This window comes from Hordeum vulgare, chromosome 5H (assembly GCF_904849725.1).
Source record: "Hordeum vulgare subsp. vulgare chromosome 5H, MorexV3_pseudomolecules_assembly, whole genome shotgun sequence".
Lineage (NCBI taxonomy): Eukaryota > Viridiplantae > Streptophyta > Magnoliopsida > Poales > Poaceae > Hordeum > Hordeum vulgare.
Window position 1 is genome coordinate 527,539,266 of NC_058522.1, and position 19,474 is coordinate 527,558,739.

The 19,474-nt window shown below is 42.4% G+C and overlaps 1 protein-coding gene and 1 non-coding gene across 2 annotated transcripts; one reads left to right on the top strand and one right to left on the bottom strand.

Annotated features, from left to right (window-relative positions):
• Window positions 1–830: 830 nt before the first annotated feature.
• On the top strand, window positions 831–2,722 carry LOC123398374 (probable glucan endo-1,3-beta-glucosidase A6). The gene is made up of 2 exons (XM_045092853.1): window positions 831–2,273; window positions 2,511–2,722. Exons 1-2 carry the CDS (start codon window positions 845–847, stop codon window positions 2,549–2,551), a joined length of 1,470 nt encoding a protein of 489 aa, XP_044948788.1. The 5' UTR covers window positions 831–844; the 3' UTR covers window positions 2,552–2,722.
• A 682-nt stretch (window positions 2,723–3,404) lies between these two features.
• On the bottom strand, window positions 3,405–3,600 carry LOC123400461. Its single transcript, XR_006610732.1, has one exon. It is a non-coding gene; the product is annotated as a U2 spliceosomal RNA (small nuclear RNA).
• Between the last annotated feature and the right edge of the window lie 15,874 nt (window positions 3,601–19,474).

Sequence of the window (19,474 nt, forward strand, 5' to 3'; positions counted from 1 at the left end):
TATGCCCTAATGATGGGGAATGCATGTACAATTAAAAAAGAAATTAGAGGGAAAGCAACGTCTAATTCTTTAGAATCAAAGCCGAAGAATGCAAGATGAAGAACCCCGAGATCAACAATGAATGCATAGAGAAGATATTGATTCAACTAATGGGAGTAGTTATGAAAGTTGGATATCTTCTAAAATTTCTAATTGCAGTTCTTGTTTTCTTGCATCTTGTTGTTTTCGCAAAGATTTGATGAATTATGATGTATCCAATGCCTTTGAAAAAAATAAAAAACAACAAAATGTGTATTCACGCCTGAAAATGTAATGAAAATAAAAGATGTTATGGGCCGGCGTGGACGGCGGTCGAGCAGACCCCGCAAAACGGACATGTATAAAAAGATATTCAAGCGTTTTTTTCGTGAACCGCAAACGATTTTTATGGATCAGCTTTATACGGAGTTTGCTAGAGATGCTCTAAGTATGAGGAGTAAAGAAGACGCACCCCAACAATCAGTGAGCCATGAAGTGGCGTTGGTATTCATCCACAAGTCAACTATCGGTGAGCAGCGATCGAAACACGACTCCCATAAAAAAGAACGTCGTCGTTCTTGATCCAAGGGATGCGCATGAATTTTATCTGTTTTTTCTTGACCATCGGTCGTTGCTTGTGTATTGTGAGACAATAACAATGGCCGGTGACGCCTTGAGATCGATGCATTCACCTGCTGCCTCTATCGTATTCCTCAAAAATTAGTCGTACTATACCAAATTTCTCTTCTTTATCTCCGGATTCATGCAAGTTGTCCTAATGTTATACGCTACATACACGTTATAAACGAAAGTCTCCCGCTCTGCCATGCTATCACGGTTCACCTCCACCATGGCAATGGCATCATCGTCCCCCATCGTCCTGCTCAGCTTCCTCTTCCTCGCCATTGCCGCCGCCGAGCCGGCCTCGGGGACAGCACAACACTTTCTGGGCGTCAGCTACGGCAGGCTGGGCGACGACCTGCCGCCCCCGCACCGCGCGCTCGAGCTCGCCCGCTCGGCCGGTGCCGCCGCGGTCAGGTTCTACGACGCCAACGCCACATTCCTGGTTCCGGCCGCATCATCCGGTCTCGGGTTCGTCCCGGGGGTCCCCAACGAGCTCATCGCCTCCCTGGCCGCTTCCCAGCGCGCCGCCGACGCGTGGGTTGCCTCCACGCTCCTCCCCTTCCGCCGCAACCGCCGCCTCCGCTACCTCTTCGTCGGCAACGAGGTGCTCTCCGACCCCACCACCAAGTCCCGCTGGTCCCGCCTCGTCCCCGCCATGGTCAACCTCCACCGCGCGCTCCGACGCCATGGCCTCGGCCGCGTCAAGGTCAGCACCACGCTCGGGATGGACGCTCTCGTCGGCCAGAACGTGTTCCCACCGTCCGCCGGGGTGTTCCGCCCGGACATCATCGACGTCGCCGTGCGCCCGCTCCTCGCTTTCCTTGAGCGCACGCACTCGTACCTTTTCTTTGACGCGTACACCTACTTCACCTGGTCGGCGAATCACACCATCATGCCGCTCACCTACGCTCTGCTCGAGCCGTCGCCGGCGCCGGGGTACCAGTACCACGACCACGGGACGGGGCTGTCGTACACCAACCTCCTCGACCACATGCTCGACGCGGTGATCGCCGCCATGTGCCGCGCGGGGTACTGCGGCGTCAAGCTGGCGCTGGCCGAGACCGGCTGGCCCAACGCCGGCGACCTCGACCAGTTCGGCGCCAACGTGCGGAACGCGGCCACGTACAACCGCAACGTGGCGCGGCACCTGGCGTCCGGCGCCGGCACGCCGCGGCGGCCGGGGATGCGCATGCCGGCGTTCGTGTTCGCGCTCTTCAACGAGAACCTCAAGGGAGGCCCCGGCACAGAGCGGCACTGGGGCCTCTTCTACCCCAACGGCAGCGCAGTGTACGATGTCGACCTGGCGGGTAGCCCGCCGGCAGCGTCGTACCCTCCGCTGCCACCGGCCACGAACGACCTGCCGTACCCCGGGCAGCTGTGGTGCGTTGCGAGGACTGATCGCCAGGGGGCAGTGGCGAACGAGACGGCGGTGAGGGAGCAGGTGGCGACGGCGTGCGCGGACGAGGCCGCGCTGTGCGACCCCGTGCGGCCAGGAGGCGAGTGCCATCTGCCGGACACGGTGGCCGCGCACGCGAGCTACGTGTTCAGCGCGCACTGGAACAGGTTCAGCAAGCAGTACGGCGGGTGGTGCTACTTCGGCGGCCTCGCCGTGGAGACGACCGTCGATCCCAGTGAGCTTTTCTTTCTATCTGCTCCAGAGATTCTTCTTTTAAAAAAGTTTCGCCTCTTTGACCGCAATGCACTATATATACACACTCTTTCGAATGTGCCAACGACAATGTGTTTTTTTAGCTTGACAGTGTATGTTCCAATTAGAGTCTAATTATTGCCTCGTACAGTATATGTTGCATACAAGTATCTATCATCTACTATATGATCTAATGATAGTTTTCATTTCTCCTCTTCAGGCCATGGATCTTGTAAATTTCCCAGCGTCATACCAAACTAGAGAGGCTCGGTTTTCCTTTCCGTTTTAAGCACAACGCTGATTGAATAATGAACTCCTGTACCTACCGCTATATTTGTCTTTGCTGTAGTTGATTATCAAGATCTACACTTCTACTGTGGTTAAATTGTCGCACGATTCATATTGGAGGAAATAAAATTTGATGGTTCTTAAGGTTGGAAACCTTTGCTGGTATATTATTTCACCGCGCCATATTGTTCACCAAGTACTGTAGAAGAAAACCTAACAACCTGTCATTGGTTCCAAGGTTTACACCTCTATGTGACTATTACTGTATTGGTACTTTGCTACTCTCTGTGTATTATAATACTTGTTGTTGGGAGAGCTAATCTAGTTCTCCCCAACAATAAATATTTAAAAACAGGGGTAGTATAAAGCTAACTAGCACTCATGATGCCTCAAAGACGACTAGTGAAGAGTTTTCCTGTGAGAAAGAGGCATGAAGTGCCCTCAAAATTTTCACCGTTGAAGATATGCTAACAGTTCTAGACATTGAGAATTTGTTCGGTAATCCACCGACTCCTTAAAATTTAAGAATCTATGGATCATCTGTGCAACCGCTTCATGAATTTTAACTATAGCTCCGTCTGTTCCGAAAGCAGAGCCGGGGAGCGGAGGGACTTCGAACGGGGCTGAATGATTGAAGATTGGTACCAGTTTCAAACCATGCCGACGAACTCCAACTTTATGCTTTCTTCAATGTTCAAGCGACTTGCGTTCCAAACCATATGGAAACTCCAAATTTCAACTTTTGATGTTTGATTTAGTTACGACATGCTAGGCAATAGTGAAATGCATTAACTCGACAAAATTTTGAAATTAAGGCTTGATTTGCTTGGGGTGCGCCATGCCCACGCAATAGTGCAACGCCTAGGCGACACGTGAGAGCCCCGACAGCAAGCTACCGTGGCGGTCCCTTACTCATAAAAAATAATTTAATATCATTGTGGACACATAACCCACATGCTAGATATTAAACTGATAAGAATAGATACTACACTTGATCTTAGCCAAAAGGCCAAAAAAAGTATGAGCTGAAACGTTGAACTAGGTCTCATTTTATAGCCATCCTCCCTAAGTGTTGCTCCTCCGTCCATAATGTGGTACATAAACTTCTGCCTTCTTTGTTTTTTTTAACATAATGTGCCTTCTCTGCTTTGTGTTCCCGGCAATGCCACCAGTTGTTGGTTTCGGCCCAAACTAGGAGGCCATATGTGTATCACACATTACCGCAGCATGGGCTTTTCTGAACCTTTCTATTCTTGGTTTTGTTAGAACTCATCTAGCCGAGTTTTAGTTACGACTCATTCATCTTTTTTAGCTATAAGATGTGATACTTTAAGATACTTGTGTGTTGATGTGGTTGTATCTGTTTTTATTGTCTATGTTGTTGGATCGATAAAAGAGGTATCTAGAGGGGGTGAATAGACTACTTGCATAAATTAAAATCCTAGCATTTTCTCAATTTTAATGGTTGACAGATTTTATCAATTCTAACAAGTCTAGTGCACCCTACACATGCTAGTCAACAAATATGACAGTTCAAAGTAAAGACTTTGCACATGTAAGAAGGAGTAGAATTTAGGAAGATCAAATGCAAGGATTGACACGACGATTTTTGGCGTGGTTTCGATAGGTGGTGCTATCGTACGTCCACGTTAGTGGAAACCTCAACCCACAGAGGGTAACGAATGTAAGAGTCCATGGAGGGCTCCACCCACAAGGGGTCCACGAAGAAGCGACATTTTCTATTGCAGCATGGCTTCCGTCCACACAGGACTAGCCTCACTCACGGTAGATCTTCACAAAGTAGGCGATCTCCTTGCGCGTACAAACTTCTTGGTTTAACTCCACAACACGAAGTAGGAGGCTCCCAAACGACACCTAATCAATCTAGGAGGCACCACCCTTCAAAAGGTAATAGATGCGGTAGAACGATGAACTCCTTGCTCTTGTGCTTCAAAAGATACTCACCTCAACACTCAATCACCCTCTCACAGATTTGGCATGGGTAGGAGAGATTGATCTTGTGGTTTAGGGTTTAGGGTTTAGGGTTTAGGGTTTTTAGGGTTTAAGCAATTTGGGGAGGCTAGAGATCAAGTTTCAAATGGTTGGATTGGAATCTCTTGATCTCAACACATGAGTACGTGGCTCTCTCAGAAAAATGGGTCTGACAAGTGTAAGTGTGTTCTGAGTGCTTCCTCCACGAATGAGAGGAGGTGGAGGGGCATATATATGCATCCCCCGTAGTCCAACTGTTACAACATTACTGCCCAACTCGGTGACACCGGAATGAATCTGGTGGTACCGAGTTGCACTAAATGTGGCAACTTTTGAATTCTCGGTGAGACGAATATACAAATCTCGATGGTACCGATACGATGACCTAGACCAGTGTCCAAATATTGGTGAGACCAATTTCAATCTCGGAATTTTTTATTCCTGGAATTTTCTAATAAGAATTTGTCCAGTGAATCTCGGTGGCACCGATATGGAAGTTGGTGGTACCGAGAGATTAGGGTTTTGCAAAGGACCTATCCAGTGGAAAATCGGTAGGTCCAAGTGGAAAAAGTTGGTGGCATCGATTTTGCTGGTTCAGCTTTGGACAGAGATATTTGTGGGAGAATGACTCAGTTTTTTTAGTGGTTACCTCTAAGCTCTTGAGCAACCAATTCATCATAATACATCACCCCTTTTAATAGTATTGGCTTTCCTATGGATTCAAAGTGATTTCTCACAAATGTAAAATGTAGAGTCTTCTTGCTTTAAGCTTGAGACAATCCTATTCCATTCCTTGCATCAAGGGGCTTCTCATCACAATCCTTTGGCCAATGCTCTCTGTGGACTATACCTGAAATATACTAGGTAAAAGTGTTAGTCCAAGAAACAATGTATGTTGTCATGAATTATCAAAACCACCAAGGGAGCATATGTGCTTTCATTCTCCCCCTTTTTGGTAATTGATGACAACATGCAAACAAAGCTTCAATTAAAGATAGGCATCAGAATATGAGAGCTTTGAAAGATACATGACTAGTAATGGCTCCCCTAAATGTATGCCATCCCTTTTTAAAGGATAGTTGCTTTGGACTACATGGGCAGACACATAGTAGAAAGGACAAGACAAGTCATATAAATCTTGACTATATGCATCAAACATATGTGAATGAAGAGCTTCCATGTTCAAGACTCACTCTTGCAAACAATATGTGCAAGAGACAAGAGATCATAATGAACAAGGACATGATGCATATACTTACCTTGAGGTTCTTGAGCGTCTTGGCAGTAGGAGTACATTTGGGAAAATAAATGTTATATGACACAAGAGTACTCTATTGTAAAGATGCAAAGAGCTTAAAAAGTACCAAGATATGGAGAACATATGAGAAATCTAATTTGATGATAAATATGTCTCCAAGGTTATTTAGAACTTTCTCCCCTAAGAATGAATACATAAGAATTTCATCTCCCCCCTGAATCATAGCATGTAGATATTGGGAGTAGGTAGGGTGAGATAAGTTAAATCCAAAGATAGCAATAAAACAATTATATATATCTCCCTTAATGGTAATTCTGCCCCTAAGTATGTAAGGTTTGATATATCTCCCCCTTTGGCAGATCTCCCCTTAGGTAGACCTTCCCTTAGGAACATATATCCCCCCTTTGACTGAAGCTTATTGGAAGCTTTGATATTTCTCCCCCTGTGGCATTAATTTCCAAAAAGATCATAGGGTAATGGCTCATTGAGAGAAAGGGAACCTTGATTCTTCTCTCTCTAAGAAGGGTTCCTTGAATTTAACTTTTCTCCCCCTTAAGAATAGATAAGAGTTCCTTGAACTATCTTTCCCTGTGTTAGGGATCATGGATGTTTCTCCCTCTTATAATGTGGGATCACTAAGGATTTCTCCCCCTAGAGAAGTTTTATCCCCCTAAAATTTTTTGGTAAACAAGATTATATTCTCCTTTGGCAAACATGGAAATGTTCAATAAGAGCTTAGGAATTAATAAAACTTAGGATCATTGGCTATATTTCTCCCCCTTAGGCAAAAATCCAGAAAATATCTGAAAATCATAGGCAGTGATATGTTTGTGAGGCACCGAGGCAATATGGTTTGGTAGAACCAAGAGTGATAATAGGCCTCTCGGAGAAATCGATTAAACCGAGTTTCCCAGATCGGTGAGACCGAGTTGCAATGAAAATCAACTCCTTAACTAAAATAGATATAAAATATCCACAAATTTAAAAGGAAATAAGAGAATTTTTTTTGGAAAATATATACATACATATAGATGAGAGTTGAATGGTTCCAAGAAATCATGCAATGAAAAATGTGAACCATACAAGAATATCCATCTAGATGTGGGGCGGTGACTAAGTCACCTATATTAGAGTATATTGACTTGAGGAGTCAAGCAAGAATGCTTGATGATAGGTCATACTCATTGTTAAGCGTAAAATGGGGTTACCATTTTTTTTACTAAACTTTTAATGTCTTCATATCACTTGAGTTGCTTTACCTCATGACTTGGTGTAAATATTTATCAAGGATATCAGTACATACCTTCGAATGATGTTGATGAAGTGGCGTGTAGGTGAACTTGTCGTGGATGCTTAACGTTGATGAAGATCATCTTAAGTTGGAAGCAATATGTGTCGTTTTGGTTCACTTTTCACCTACATTGTTTAGTCAAGCAAGGAAGAACATAATATATCCAAATGACATGAGTGAATTTCATCATCATATAATTGTCAAGGATATGATTTTGTTGTCTTCTTCCTTCATCTCCGAAGAAGGGGTTGTTGATACTTGGCTATGACAAGATTGCTTTTGATGTGAGTTGATTGCAATCTTGTGGAGTGTATTTCCTCCAAGTACCTACAAAAGTTTAGATGCAATACAAGGGAGCATAGTTTTCCAAGACATAAGACAATGAGATATCATAAGCATCGGGATATAATCAAGTAAGCTCATGCCCTTGCATGCATCCGAGTGAGTCTAGCTCAAGTTTGAAGCATCAATGATGTTCAATTCACTCAGCAAATGACAAAACACTTTCTCATCAAGTGGTTTGGTAAAGATATGAGCTAATTTTTGTCGGTATGAACATGCTTGAGATCTATATCTCCTTTACCAACATGATCACGAATGAAATGATGTCGCACTTGAATATGTGTTGTTCGAGAATGTTGCACATGATTATATGCAATTTTAATATCACTTTCATTGTCACACAATAATGGAACATGTCTCACATGAATGCCATAATCCTTAAGAGTTTGAGTCATCCATAGTAATTGCGCACAACATGATCCAGCGGCAATGTATTCCGCTTTGGCAGTAGATAAAGATACCGAGTTTTGTTTCTTGGATGACCAAGACACAAGAGATCTCCCAATAAATTGACATGTACCTGAGGTGGATTTTCTATCAACCTTGTTTTTGTCATAGTCCGAATCGGAATAGCCAACAATATTAAAAGAAGATCCCTTGGGATACCATATTCCAAAGTTTGGTGTATGTATCAGGTATCTCACGATTATTTTCACAACCAATAGATGACACTCTTTAGGTGCAAGTTGATATCGGGCACATATGCAAACACTCAACATGAGGGCACCACACATATATAGCAATGAACCGATAATTAATAAATAAACCTTTTGATCAACCGGTTTGTACTCCTTAGTGAGGTAAACATGTCCACTAGCAGGCATGGGGATTCTCATACCTTTGCATTCTTGCATATTGAACTTCCTGATTAAGCCCTTGGTGTACTTGGTTTGAGAGATAAACGTACCTTCTCTCGATTGTTTGATTTGCAATCCAAGGAAGAATTTCAGCTCACACATCATAGACATCTCATATTTCTCTCACATCAACCTTCCAAATTTCTCACTAAACTGTGGGTTAGTAGAACCAAAGATAATATCATCCACATATATTTGGCACGCAAAAAGTTCTCCATTAACTCTTTTAGTGAATAAGCTTGCGTCAATTTTACCAATCTCAAAACCCTTTTCAATGAGAAACTTCGTTAGGCATTTGTACCAAGCTCTAGGGGCTTGTTTAAGACCATATAAAGCTTTATGAAGTTTGTAAACATGATTAGGTTTCTTGGGATTCTCAAAACTGGGAGGTTGTTTGACATAAACCTCCTCCTCAATTTCACCATTTAGAAAAGCAGTTTTGATATCCATTTGGTAAAGAGTAATATCATGGTGATTGTCATAAGCGAGAAGAATGTGAATAGCTTCAAGTCTAGCAACGGGGGCATGGTCTGACCATAGTCCATACCTTCGACTTGCGTGTATCCTTGGTCTACGAGACGCGCCTTGTTGCGTACAACTTGACCATCTTCATCTTGCTTGTTCTGAAACACCCATTTTGTACCGATGATGTTGTACTCGTCCTCGGGATTTTAAACAAGTGTCCACACTTGATTCATATCAAAGTTGTGTAGCTCTTCATGCATGGCATTCACCCAATCCGGGTCTTGAAGGGCTTCTTCTACCTTCAAGGGATCAATGCTAGAGATATGCTCATAAAAGTTAGCTAAACGAGATTTAGAGCGAGTGATTCTCCTGGTTTGTATGTCACCGAAGATTTGATTCAGTGGATGATATTTGTCCACTCTTGCACGAACTCATGACAACTTCTTTTTGTTGGATGGTGGAGCTTCTTCATCATCATCATCTTGCTCATTCTCATTGACGGTGTCATCCCCTTAAGGTGGTGGTGAGGAAGGTTGAGGTGGATCATCACGATGTACTTCTTCCTGTTCTTCATCATGTCGTGTACCGCTTGTGGATGCCTCCATGTAGTTTTGGGGTTCACCTTGACGCGAAGTAGGAGCTTCCATTTGGGTTGATGAAGTACTTTCCTTCACCTCCATGGGACGAATCTTGTCGATAGGTAGATCTTAGATGGCTTCCGAAGGTTCCTTATCTCCTACATCATTTGGAAATTGTTTGACTTCCAAACCATTAGATTCATCAAACTTCACATCTACCGTCTCTTCAACTATTCAAGTGAAGCTATTGTAGACATGGTAAGTGTGAGAGTTTGATCCGTAACCGAGTAGGAAAACTTCATGAGATTTATGAGCAAATTTTGTGCGATGATGCTTATCAAGAATGTAGCACTTAGAGCTGAATACTCGAAAGTATCCAAGTTGGGGTTTGTTACCGGTGAGTAGATCGTATGCCATTTTACCGAGAAGCTTGTGTAAGTAGAGTCGGTTTATGGCGTGCCAAGATGTTTCCACGGCTTCTGCCCAAAAGTGTCTTGGCGTCTTGTATTTTTCAAACATCATTCTAGCCATATCTATGAGAGTTCGGTTCTTCCTCTCAACAAATCCATTTTGTTGAGGTGTGTACATCATAGATAACTCATGTGGGATACCTTCTTCGTCAAGAAAAGTATCCACATTTGTGTTCTTGAACTCCGTTCCATTGTCGCTTCGAACTTTCTTGATCTTCACTTCAAATTGATTTTGAGCTTTCCGAGCGAAGTTCTTGAAGATCTTTTGTACCTGCGACTTATAATCAAGAAAGAATACCCATGTAAATCTCGAAAAATCATAAACAATGACTAAACCATAAGAATTTCCACCGAGGCTCTTGTAAGCATTGGGACCAAAGAGATCCATGTGAAGCAACTCGAGTGGCCTTCTTGTAGTCATGATGTTCTTCACAGGATGACTTCCACCGACTTGCTTTCCTGCTTGACAAGCACTACAAAGTCTATCTTTATCAAAGATAACATCTTTAACTCCAAGAATACGATCACCTTTGATAAGCCTGTCAAGGTTACTCATACCAACATGTCCTAGCCTTCTATGCCATAACCAACCTTTAGAAGATTTTGCAATAAGACATGTAGGGGTTCAGATTTTTTAGTGAAATCGATAATGTATATATCACCTTTGTGAAAACCATTAAATACCATGTTATAATTATCACGGCGAAACACTTGGTAGTCAACTTCCGTAAATAGCACATTGAAACCAAAGTCTGCTAGTCTAGATACGAAAAGAAGATTGTATCCAAGGGATTCAACAAGCATGACATTTTGAATGGAATTATCACGAGATATGGACACCTTACCAAGACCAAGTACCTTACCCTTGGAGTTATCTCCAAAAGTCACATACTTTAGAGGTCCATGTTTTGGTGTGATCTCATGGAACATGTATTTATCTCCACTCATGTGATTGGTGCATCACTGTCAAGTATCCACTCTTTTCCTTCGGTCATTGATACGTCCATTTTGCATCATGCTTTCATGTTGATATTTATCGCTTTTTGGGCTGTTATTACACTTCACGGTACAATACTTATGCCTTTTCTCTCTTATTTTGCAAGGTTTACATGAAGAGGGAGAATGCCGGCAGCTGGAATTCTGGCCTGAAAAAGGAGCAAGTTTGAGATACCTATTCTGCGCAACTCCAAAAGCTGTGAAAATCAACGAGTAATTATTTTGGAATTTATAAAAAATACTGGGCCGAAGAAGTACCAGAGGGGAGCCACCAGGAGGCCACAAGCCTGCTAGGCGCGACCTACCCCCCTGACCGCGCCTAGGGGGCTTGTGGGCTCCCTGTTGGCCCTCTGGCTCCCCTCTTTTGCTATAAGGAGGGTTTCGTTCCAGAAAAAATCAAGAGGAGGCTTTCGGGAGGAATCGCCGCTGCCATGAGGCAGAACTTGAGCAGAACCAATCTAGAGCTCCGGCAGGGTCGTCCTGCCGGGGAAACTTCCCTCCCGGAGGGCGAAATCATCGCCATCGTCATCACCAACACTCCTCTCATCGGAGGGGAATCATCACCATCAACATCTTCATCAGCACCATCTCATCTCCAAACCCTAGTTCATCTCTTGTAACCAATCTCCGTCTCGCGACTCCGATTGGTACTTGTAAGGTTGCTAGTAGTGTTAATTACTCTTTATAGTTGATGCTAGTTGGACTACTCAGTGGAAGATTATATGTTCATATCCTTGATGCTATTCAATACCTCTCTGGTCATGAATATTATTATGCTTTGTGAGTAGTCACTTTTGTTCCTGAGGACATGGGATAAGTCATGCTATAAGTAGTCATGTGAATTTGGTATTCGTTCGATATTTTGATGCGTTGTATGTTGTTTTTCCTCTAGTGGTGTTATGTGAACGTCGACTACATAACACTTCACCATTATTTGGGCCTAGAGGAAGGCATTGGGAAGTAGTAAGTACATGATGGGTTGCTAGAGTGACAGAAGCTTAAACCCTAGTTTATGCGTTGCTTCGTAAGGGGCTGATTTGGATCCACTAGTTTAATGCTATGGTTAGACTTTGTCTTAATTCTTCTTTCGTAGTTGTGGATGCTTGCGAGAGGGGTTAATCATAAGTGGGAGGTTTGTCCAAGTAAGGGCAGCACCCAAGCACCGGTCCACCCACATATCAAACTATCAAAGTAGCGAACGCGAATCATATGAACATGATGAAAACTAGCTTGACTGAAATTCCCATGTGTCCTCAAGAGCGCTTTACCTCATATAAGAGTTTGTCCAGGCTTGTCCCTTGCTACAAAAGGGATTGGGCCACTTTGCTGCACCTTTGTTACTATTGTTACTTGCTACTTGCTACGAATCATCTTTTCACACAACTATTTGTTACCGATAATTTCAGTGCTTGCAGAGAATACCTTGCTGAAAACCACTTGTCATATCCTTTTGCTCCTCGTTGGGTTCGACACCCTTACTTATCAAAAGGACTACGATAGATCCCCTGCACTTGTGGGGCATCAACCATGTAGTCTCTAAGGTTCGCCATAAGATTAAGGTTCCTCATGGTCTTCTCGTATGCGATGTCAAACTCCGCATCTTCATTGTAGTAGCCATGCTCCACATTTTCATCGTCAGATTAGAATATCCTCGTCATATGAATCAAGAATTTCATCATAATTTTGACTATGACAATGTTCATGTTTATGCATGTGAATCACTTCAACAATGATATTGTTAATGGTAATGACATCTCCTTAGCACGCATGAGGTCACGAAGCTCAAATAGACATTTATCAAAGTTAGGATCATTTGGCTTCATTTTGTAAAAGGTAACGCATTTATGGAAAATGATATCAAGATTTTTCAGGGAATAGTCGGGATATCTTTTCTCTAAGTTTTTTCACAAAGTATGAGCACACTCAAATTTTCGCAATTTTATTAAGCACATTTCTTGGTAGTCCTCTAATGATGATATTTACAGTTTAAAGATTATCAAGCATATCAAGTTCTTCATCATGAGAAGGATGTAAGGGATCGATGGGAGGATCATAGGAATATTCAACATACTTGCGCAAATGGAATTCATCAAATATATCAAGCATTTCATCTTTCCATTGTCTATAATATTCCCCAACAAGAATAGGCACTCTACAACTAATATTCCCCAAACTAGGCACATCCATCTTCCTCCAATGGTGTTTAAACCAAGGTTATGGAGACCTTGCTGTGATACCAATTGTTGGATCGATAGAAGAGGTGTCTAGAGGGGGGGGGGGTGAATAGACTACTTGCACAAATTAAAATCCTAGCCTTTTCCCAATTTTAATGGTTGGTAGATTTTAGCAATTCTAACAAGTCTAGTGCACCCTACACATGCTAGTCAACAAATATGGCAGCAAAAAGTAAAGACTTTGCACATGTAAGAAGGAGTAGAGTTTAGGAAGATCAAACGCAAGGATTGACACGATGATTTTTGGCGTGGTTCCGATAGGTGGTGCTATCGTACGCCCACGTTAGTGGATACTTCAACCACGGAGTGTAACGGCTGTGAGAGTCCACAAAGGGCTCCATCCACAAGGGGTCCACAAAGAAGCGGCCTTGTATATTCCACCATGGCTTCCGTCCACATAGGACTAGCCTCACTCACGGTAGATCTTCATGAAGTAGGCGATCTCCTTGCCTGTACAAACTTCTTGGTTCAACTCCACAACGCGAAGTAGGAGGCTCCCAAGCGACACCTAACCAATCTAGGAGGCACCACCCTCCAAAAGGTAATAGATGCGGTTGAACGATGAACTCCTTGCTCTTGTGCTTAAAAAGATAGTATCCTCAACACTGAATCACTCTCTCACCTATTTGGCATGGGTAGGATAGTTTGATCTTGTGGAAAGCAACTTGGGGGGGCTAGAGATCAAGTTTCAAATGATTGGATTGGAATCTCCTGATCTCAACACATGAGTAGGTGGCTCTCTCTCAGAAAATGGATATGGCAAGTGTAAGTGTGTTCTGAGTGCTTCCTGTGCGAATGAGATGAGGTGGAGGGGTATATATAGGCATCCCTCAAAATCCAACTGTTACAACATTATTGCCCAACTCAATGACACCGAAATGAATCTCGGTGGTACCGAGTTGCACAAAATGTTGCAACTTTTGAATTCTCGGTGAGACCGATATACAAATTTTGGTGGTACTGATACGATGACCTAGACTAGTTTTCAAATCTCGGTGAGACCGATCCCAATCCTGGAAATTTCGATTCTCTGAATTTTCTCAACAAAAAGTTGGTCACTGAATCTCGGTGGCACCGATATGGAAGTTGGTGGTACCGAGAGATTAGGGTTTGACAAAGGATATGTCTGGTGGAAAATCAGTAGGGTTGAGTGGAAAAAGTTAGTGGCATCGATTTTACTGGTTTAGCTTTGAAGAGAGATATTTGGTGGGAGAATGACTGAGTATTTTTGTTGGCTATCTCTAAGCACTTGAGCAACCGATTCATCATAATACCTCACCCCCTTTTAATAGTATTGGCTTTCCTACGGACTCAAAGTGATTTCTCACAAATGTAAAATGTAGAGTCTTCTTGCTTGAATCTTGAGCTAATCCTATTCCTTTACTTGGATCAAGGGGCTTCTCCTCACAATCCTTTGGCCAACGCTCTGTGTGGACTATACCTAAAATATGCTAGGTAAAAGTGTAAGTCCAAGAGACAATGTATGTTGTCATGAATTATCAAAACCACCAAGGGGGCATATGTGCTTTCATATATGAATGAGACCAAATTATATCTCATCTAGATGTGTTCTAAGCACTCCCTTCTATTCTGGTAGCTGGGAGAGAGAAATAGTGGAGATTGTTATATCGCGATGATTTGTTCTGCCAGTTTTTTTCTTCTTGTAAGTACTATGAGATTTATATATGTCCAGATTTTATAAATTATCCCAACTTGTCTTTCATGCCTAGGTACTATAACAAATTTAGTAGATATTGGTTTAGTCTAGCAAAGATTGAAAGCACCAAACGACACACCACCCAGCCACTAGCCTAGCTTTGCCTAGCCTCCCTTTCCTCTCTCGTCCGACCGCTGTCCAGGTACCCTCCGTCCCCTCACATTGCCGTCCATGATGGATACCACATTGCGAAGGAACACCGTGCGCGACACCATGGAAGACGTCGTGGTCGGGCATAACACCGACGTGATGCTCGAGAATGCCAGGGTGTGGATCACGTCGTCAAGGACGACCGTGACATATGGAGGGTCATGAGGCCGCCACGTGTAGGCATTCGTGAATGTGGTCATATTATATTTCTTGGCAGTTGATACGTCTCCATCGTATCTACTTTTCCAAACTCTTTTGCCCTTGTTTCGGACTCTAATTTGCATGATTTGAATGGAACTAACCCGGACTAACGCTGTTTTCAGCAGAATTGCCATGGTGTTGTTTTTGCGCAGAAATAAAAGTTCTCGGAATGACCTGGAAATTTACGTGGATTTTTTGTGGAATAAATAAAAAATACTGGCGCAAGAATCAACCGGAGGGGTGGAGCTGTGAGCCCACAAGCCCACCAGGCGCGACCCCCCTGGCCGCGTGTGTGTCACGCCCAAGATGCGACCCTAACCTCAATTTGGCACGAGGGCCTCGTCAGGGATAGAAGAGCATCTCGTCGTGTCGCAAGAATGGATATCGTTACAAGTACATGTACTTAAAAGTAACGATATCCATTCTTGCGACACAACGAGATGCGGTTCTATCCCTGACGAGGCCCTCGTGCCAAATTGAGGATAGGGTCGCATCTTGGGCGTGACAGCCTGGCAGGCTTGTGGGGCCCACGTTGCTCCACCGCCTCCAATCTCAGCTCTATTTAGTCCCTTTCGTCCGGGAAAAAATCAGGGAGAAGAGTTCATCGCGTTTTACGATACGGAGGCGCCGCCACCTCCCGTTCTTCCTCTGGAGGGCAGATCTGGAGTCCGTACTGGGCTCCGGAGAGGGGAGATCGTCGCCATCGTCATCACCAACCTTCCTTCATCGTCAATTCCATGATGCTCTTCACCGTTCGTGGGTAATCTCATCGTAGGCTTGCTGGACGGTGATGGGTTGGATGAGATCTATCATGTAGTCGAGTTAGTTTTGACGGGGATTGATCCCTAGTATCCACTATGTTCTGAGATTGATGTTGCTACTACTTTGCCATGCTTAATGCTTGTCACTAGGGCCCGAGTGCCATGATTTCATATCTGAACCTATTATGTTCTCGCCAATATATGTGTGTTCTTGATCCTATCTTGCAAGTTGTAGTCACCTACTATGTGTTATGACCCGGCAACCCTGGAGTGACAATAGCCGGAACCACTCCCGAAGATGACCATAGTATGAGGAGTTTATGTATTCACTAAGTGTTAATGCGTTGGTCCGGTTCTTTATTAAAAGGAGAACCTTAATATCCCGTAGTTTCCATTAGGACCCCGCTGCCACGGGAGGGATGGACAATAGATGTCATGCAAGTTCTTTTCCCTAAGCACGTATGACTACATACGGAATACATGCCTACATTACATTGACGAACTGGAGCTAGTTACATATCTCTCTGTGTTATAACTGTTGCATGATGAATAGCATCCGGCATAATCATCCATCACCGATCCAATGCCTACGAGTCTTTTCCTACTGGTCCTTGCTACGTTACTTTGTCGCTACTGCTGTTACAGCTGCTACTGTTACTCTGTTGCTACTGCTGTTACTCTGTCACCACTGCTGTCACTTTGCTCCTACTGGTTACTGTTGTTACTGTTGCTATCACGCTACCTTGCTACTGATTTTTTGCTGCAGACACTAAATCTTTTAGGTATGGTTGAATTGACAACTCAACTGCTAATACTTAAGAATATTCTTTGGCTTTTCCTTGTGTCGAATCAATAAATTTGGGTTGAATACTCTACCCTCGAAAACTGTTGCGATCCTCTATACTTATGGGTTATCAGCAGTCGTATAGAGACCAGACATGCTACATTTTCAAATCAAGTGTGTCCATGTAAAGAAATTCAAAATAGGGTCATCGAGCATAGCAGATAGCCATGCGAAGATATTTTAAAAATCAAGCACTAGATCAATTTAAAAATCAAACCATTAATGTAATTAATGTCTACTTTTAATGGGGGAGTTGGTAGCCGGGTAAGGTTTATTTTTGTCTGGACTTTTATTATATCACAATTTCGTGCTTGCTTTGGAAAGTGTTGATTCAATTAAATCACATAAATAATGTGTAATTATTTTTGTCTGCACATTTATTATTATCACTATTAATTGATAATCACAAGTTTTCTAATACAACAAAAATAACATATCTTTATATATATATATATATTCATCACCCAAGGTGCAGATTAAATTATTCCTCACCCAAGGTAAATTTACGACCATTTCATAAATAAATTAAATTTGAAATGCAAATAGATACATTTATATTGATTCATTACGAAAAATTTGACATAAAAAAACAAAAATATAGGTTATAAGACCAGAAAAACCACATTTTATGTATAATTTGCGCTATGTTTTTATGTTTGTAATTTTACGTGAAATAAAATAGTTTTTACAGTGACTGTGTATTTTTTAGTCACTTTTTACGTATGAGATAAGATTAAAATTTTAAAAACGTAAAATTACGGTGTATTGATGTAAAAATAGAGGGGGGGTGAAGAATAACTATTCCTCATCCAGGGTGACGAATAGCGCGACCATATATATATATATATATATATATATATATATATATATATATATATATATATATATATATATATATATATGTGCAAGCATCCACGCAACCATGCGTAGGGACGCCGTGCGCGACACCATGAAAGACGACGTTATCGGGCCTCACGCGGCGTAATGACCGAGAATGCCAGGGTGTGGATCAGGACGTCGAGGATGGTCATGGCATATGGTGGGTCATCGAACCGCCACGTATAGGCGTTCGTGGACACAATCACATTATTTTTCTTGGCAGTCATATAGAAAGCCACACATGCTACCTTCTCAAATTAAATGTGTTCATTCAACTGTCAAAAAATTGCTTAAGAAAATGTGTCCTACAATACTCAATCGTCATCATTGTCGTTCATAGCAGCCATTCATGCGAAAATCAAACCTTTAATGCAATTTAGCTAAAAATTTAATTACATGTACAATTAATTAGATCCATTTAAATAGGAATATATTTCCGCACCGAATCAATTTGGCAATCGAGTCATTAATGCAATTAATTAATCAGGTAGACAATTATCTATGCCAACATATAATTAGAAGTAGGGATTTTTTCCCAATTAGTCATATAATTAATTGATTTGGTTGGCAGTTAATTAGGCATGCAGAGAATTGGATATGTCGTTAATCATTTTTATACTTAATTGATTAAGCAAGCGATTAATTGTGTCGAATCATTTTAAAAGCGTTTGTGCGCAAGGATGATCAACAAGCTCTCAACGACATGGTCGAGCACCGCTTGCCAACATGGACCATGGCCACCATGGGCTCACAACTTGGGCGACATACCATTCACCAAGATTAATGATGACTATGCTTTACAGGATGTCTACACGCTGACGATTGACGAAATGTTCACCCATGAAGACAACAAGACATAACATTCGCTAGATGGTTCATGCTATAGTAGAAAGAAATAGTGTTTCAAAAACTAATTTTTTTTGAGTATTCTAGAAAATAAATAGGAATGAAAATTAAAACTGAGCAGGAATGAGAAAGAAGAAGATGAGGCCTCGATGACGACCACACTAATATTGACGTGATATTGGTTGGCGCTAATGAAATGGGTTAACAAATAGGCTAGGAGTAGAAGATGTAGGGTAGGACGAGTAAGAGAAGAACAATAATTATCCTTTCTAGCAATGAATGGTATGCGGGCTGAAGATGAAGCTTATTGGTGGCTATAATTCACGTTGCCACTCACTTCTGACATGTGCGTTTACAAAGTTAAATAGACCTTTGAGAATGATCTCTATAGTTATTTGTTGTTGTCAATATTATGTATCCGTCTAATCCACTCTATTATATTGTTAACATGATTTTTTTTTATCGTTGTTGCAATGCACAATGAAGATGAAGATGAAGTGGACGAAAAATGAATCGCCACGGTAGAAAACAAATGGATGAGAAGGTTCTGACAAAAAAAAGATGCGCCATGGGATGGTGGTTTTGTGTTAGATCGGAATGTTAGAGATAACACGCCGTATAGCCCGTATGAACACACGGGTGTTTTCCTTGGGAAATCGTTTCTGGCCGGTGCGCCGGTCGAACTGTTCGGCCGGCCGCACGCGACCGCGCGTACCCGCTGACTGGCCATGCAACATTTTTTCGTTTAAATTGTTGCAACCAGCGTCATATTTGCTGCAAGCGTTATTTTTCCTATATTTGTCCAGTAAAAAGCTGCATATACGTTTGGTTGCAACTCCAGTTCTTCGAATTTTTTGTTACAATCGATGTTTTTTACTTTTGTTACAATCGTGTTAATTTTTGCTACAACCGGCATCATTTTTTATTGCAACCTTCACTAAAAAAGTTGCATACACGTCACGTAAATATTTGTTAGACCGGCGTTTCACTTTTGGTATCATGTACCATCACCTTT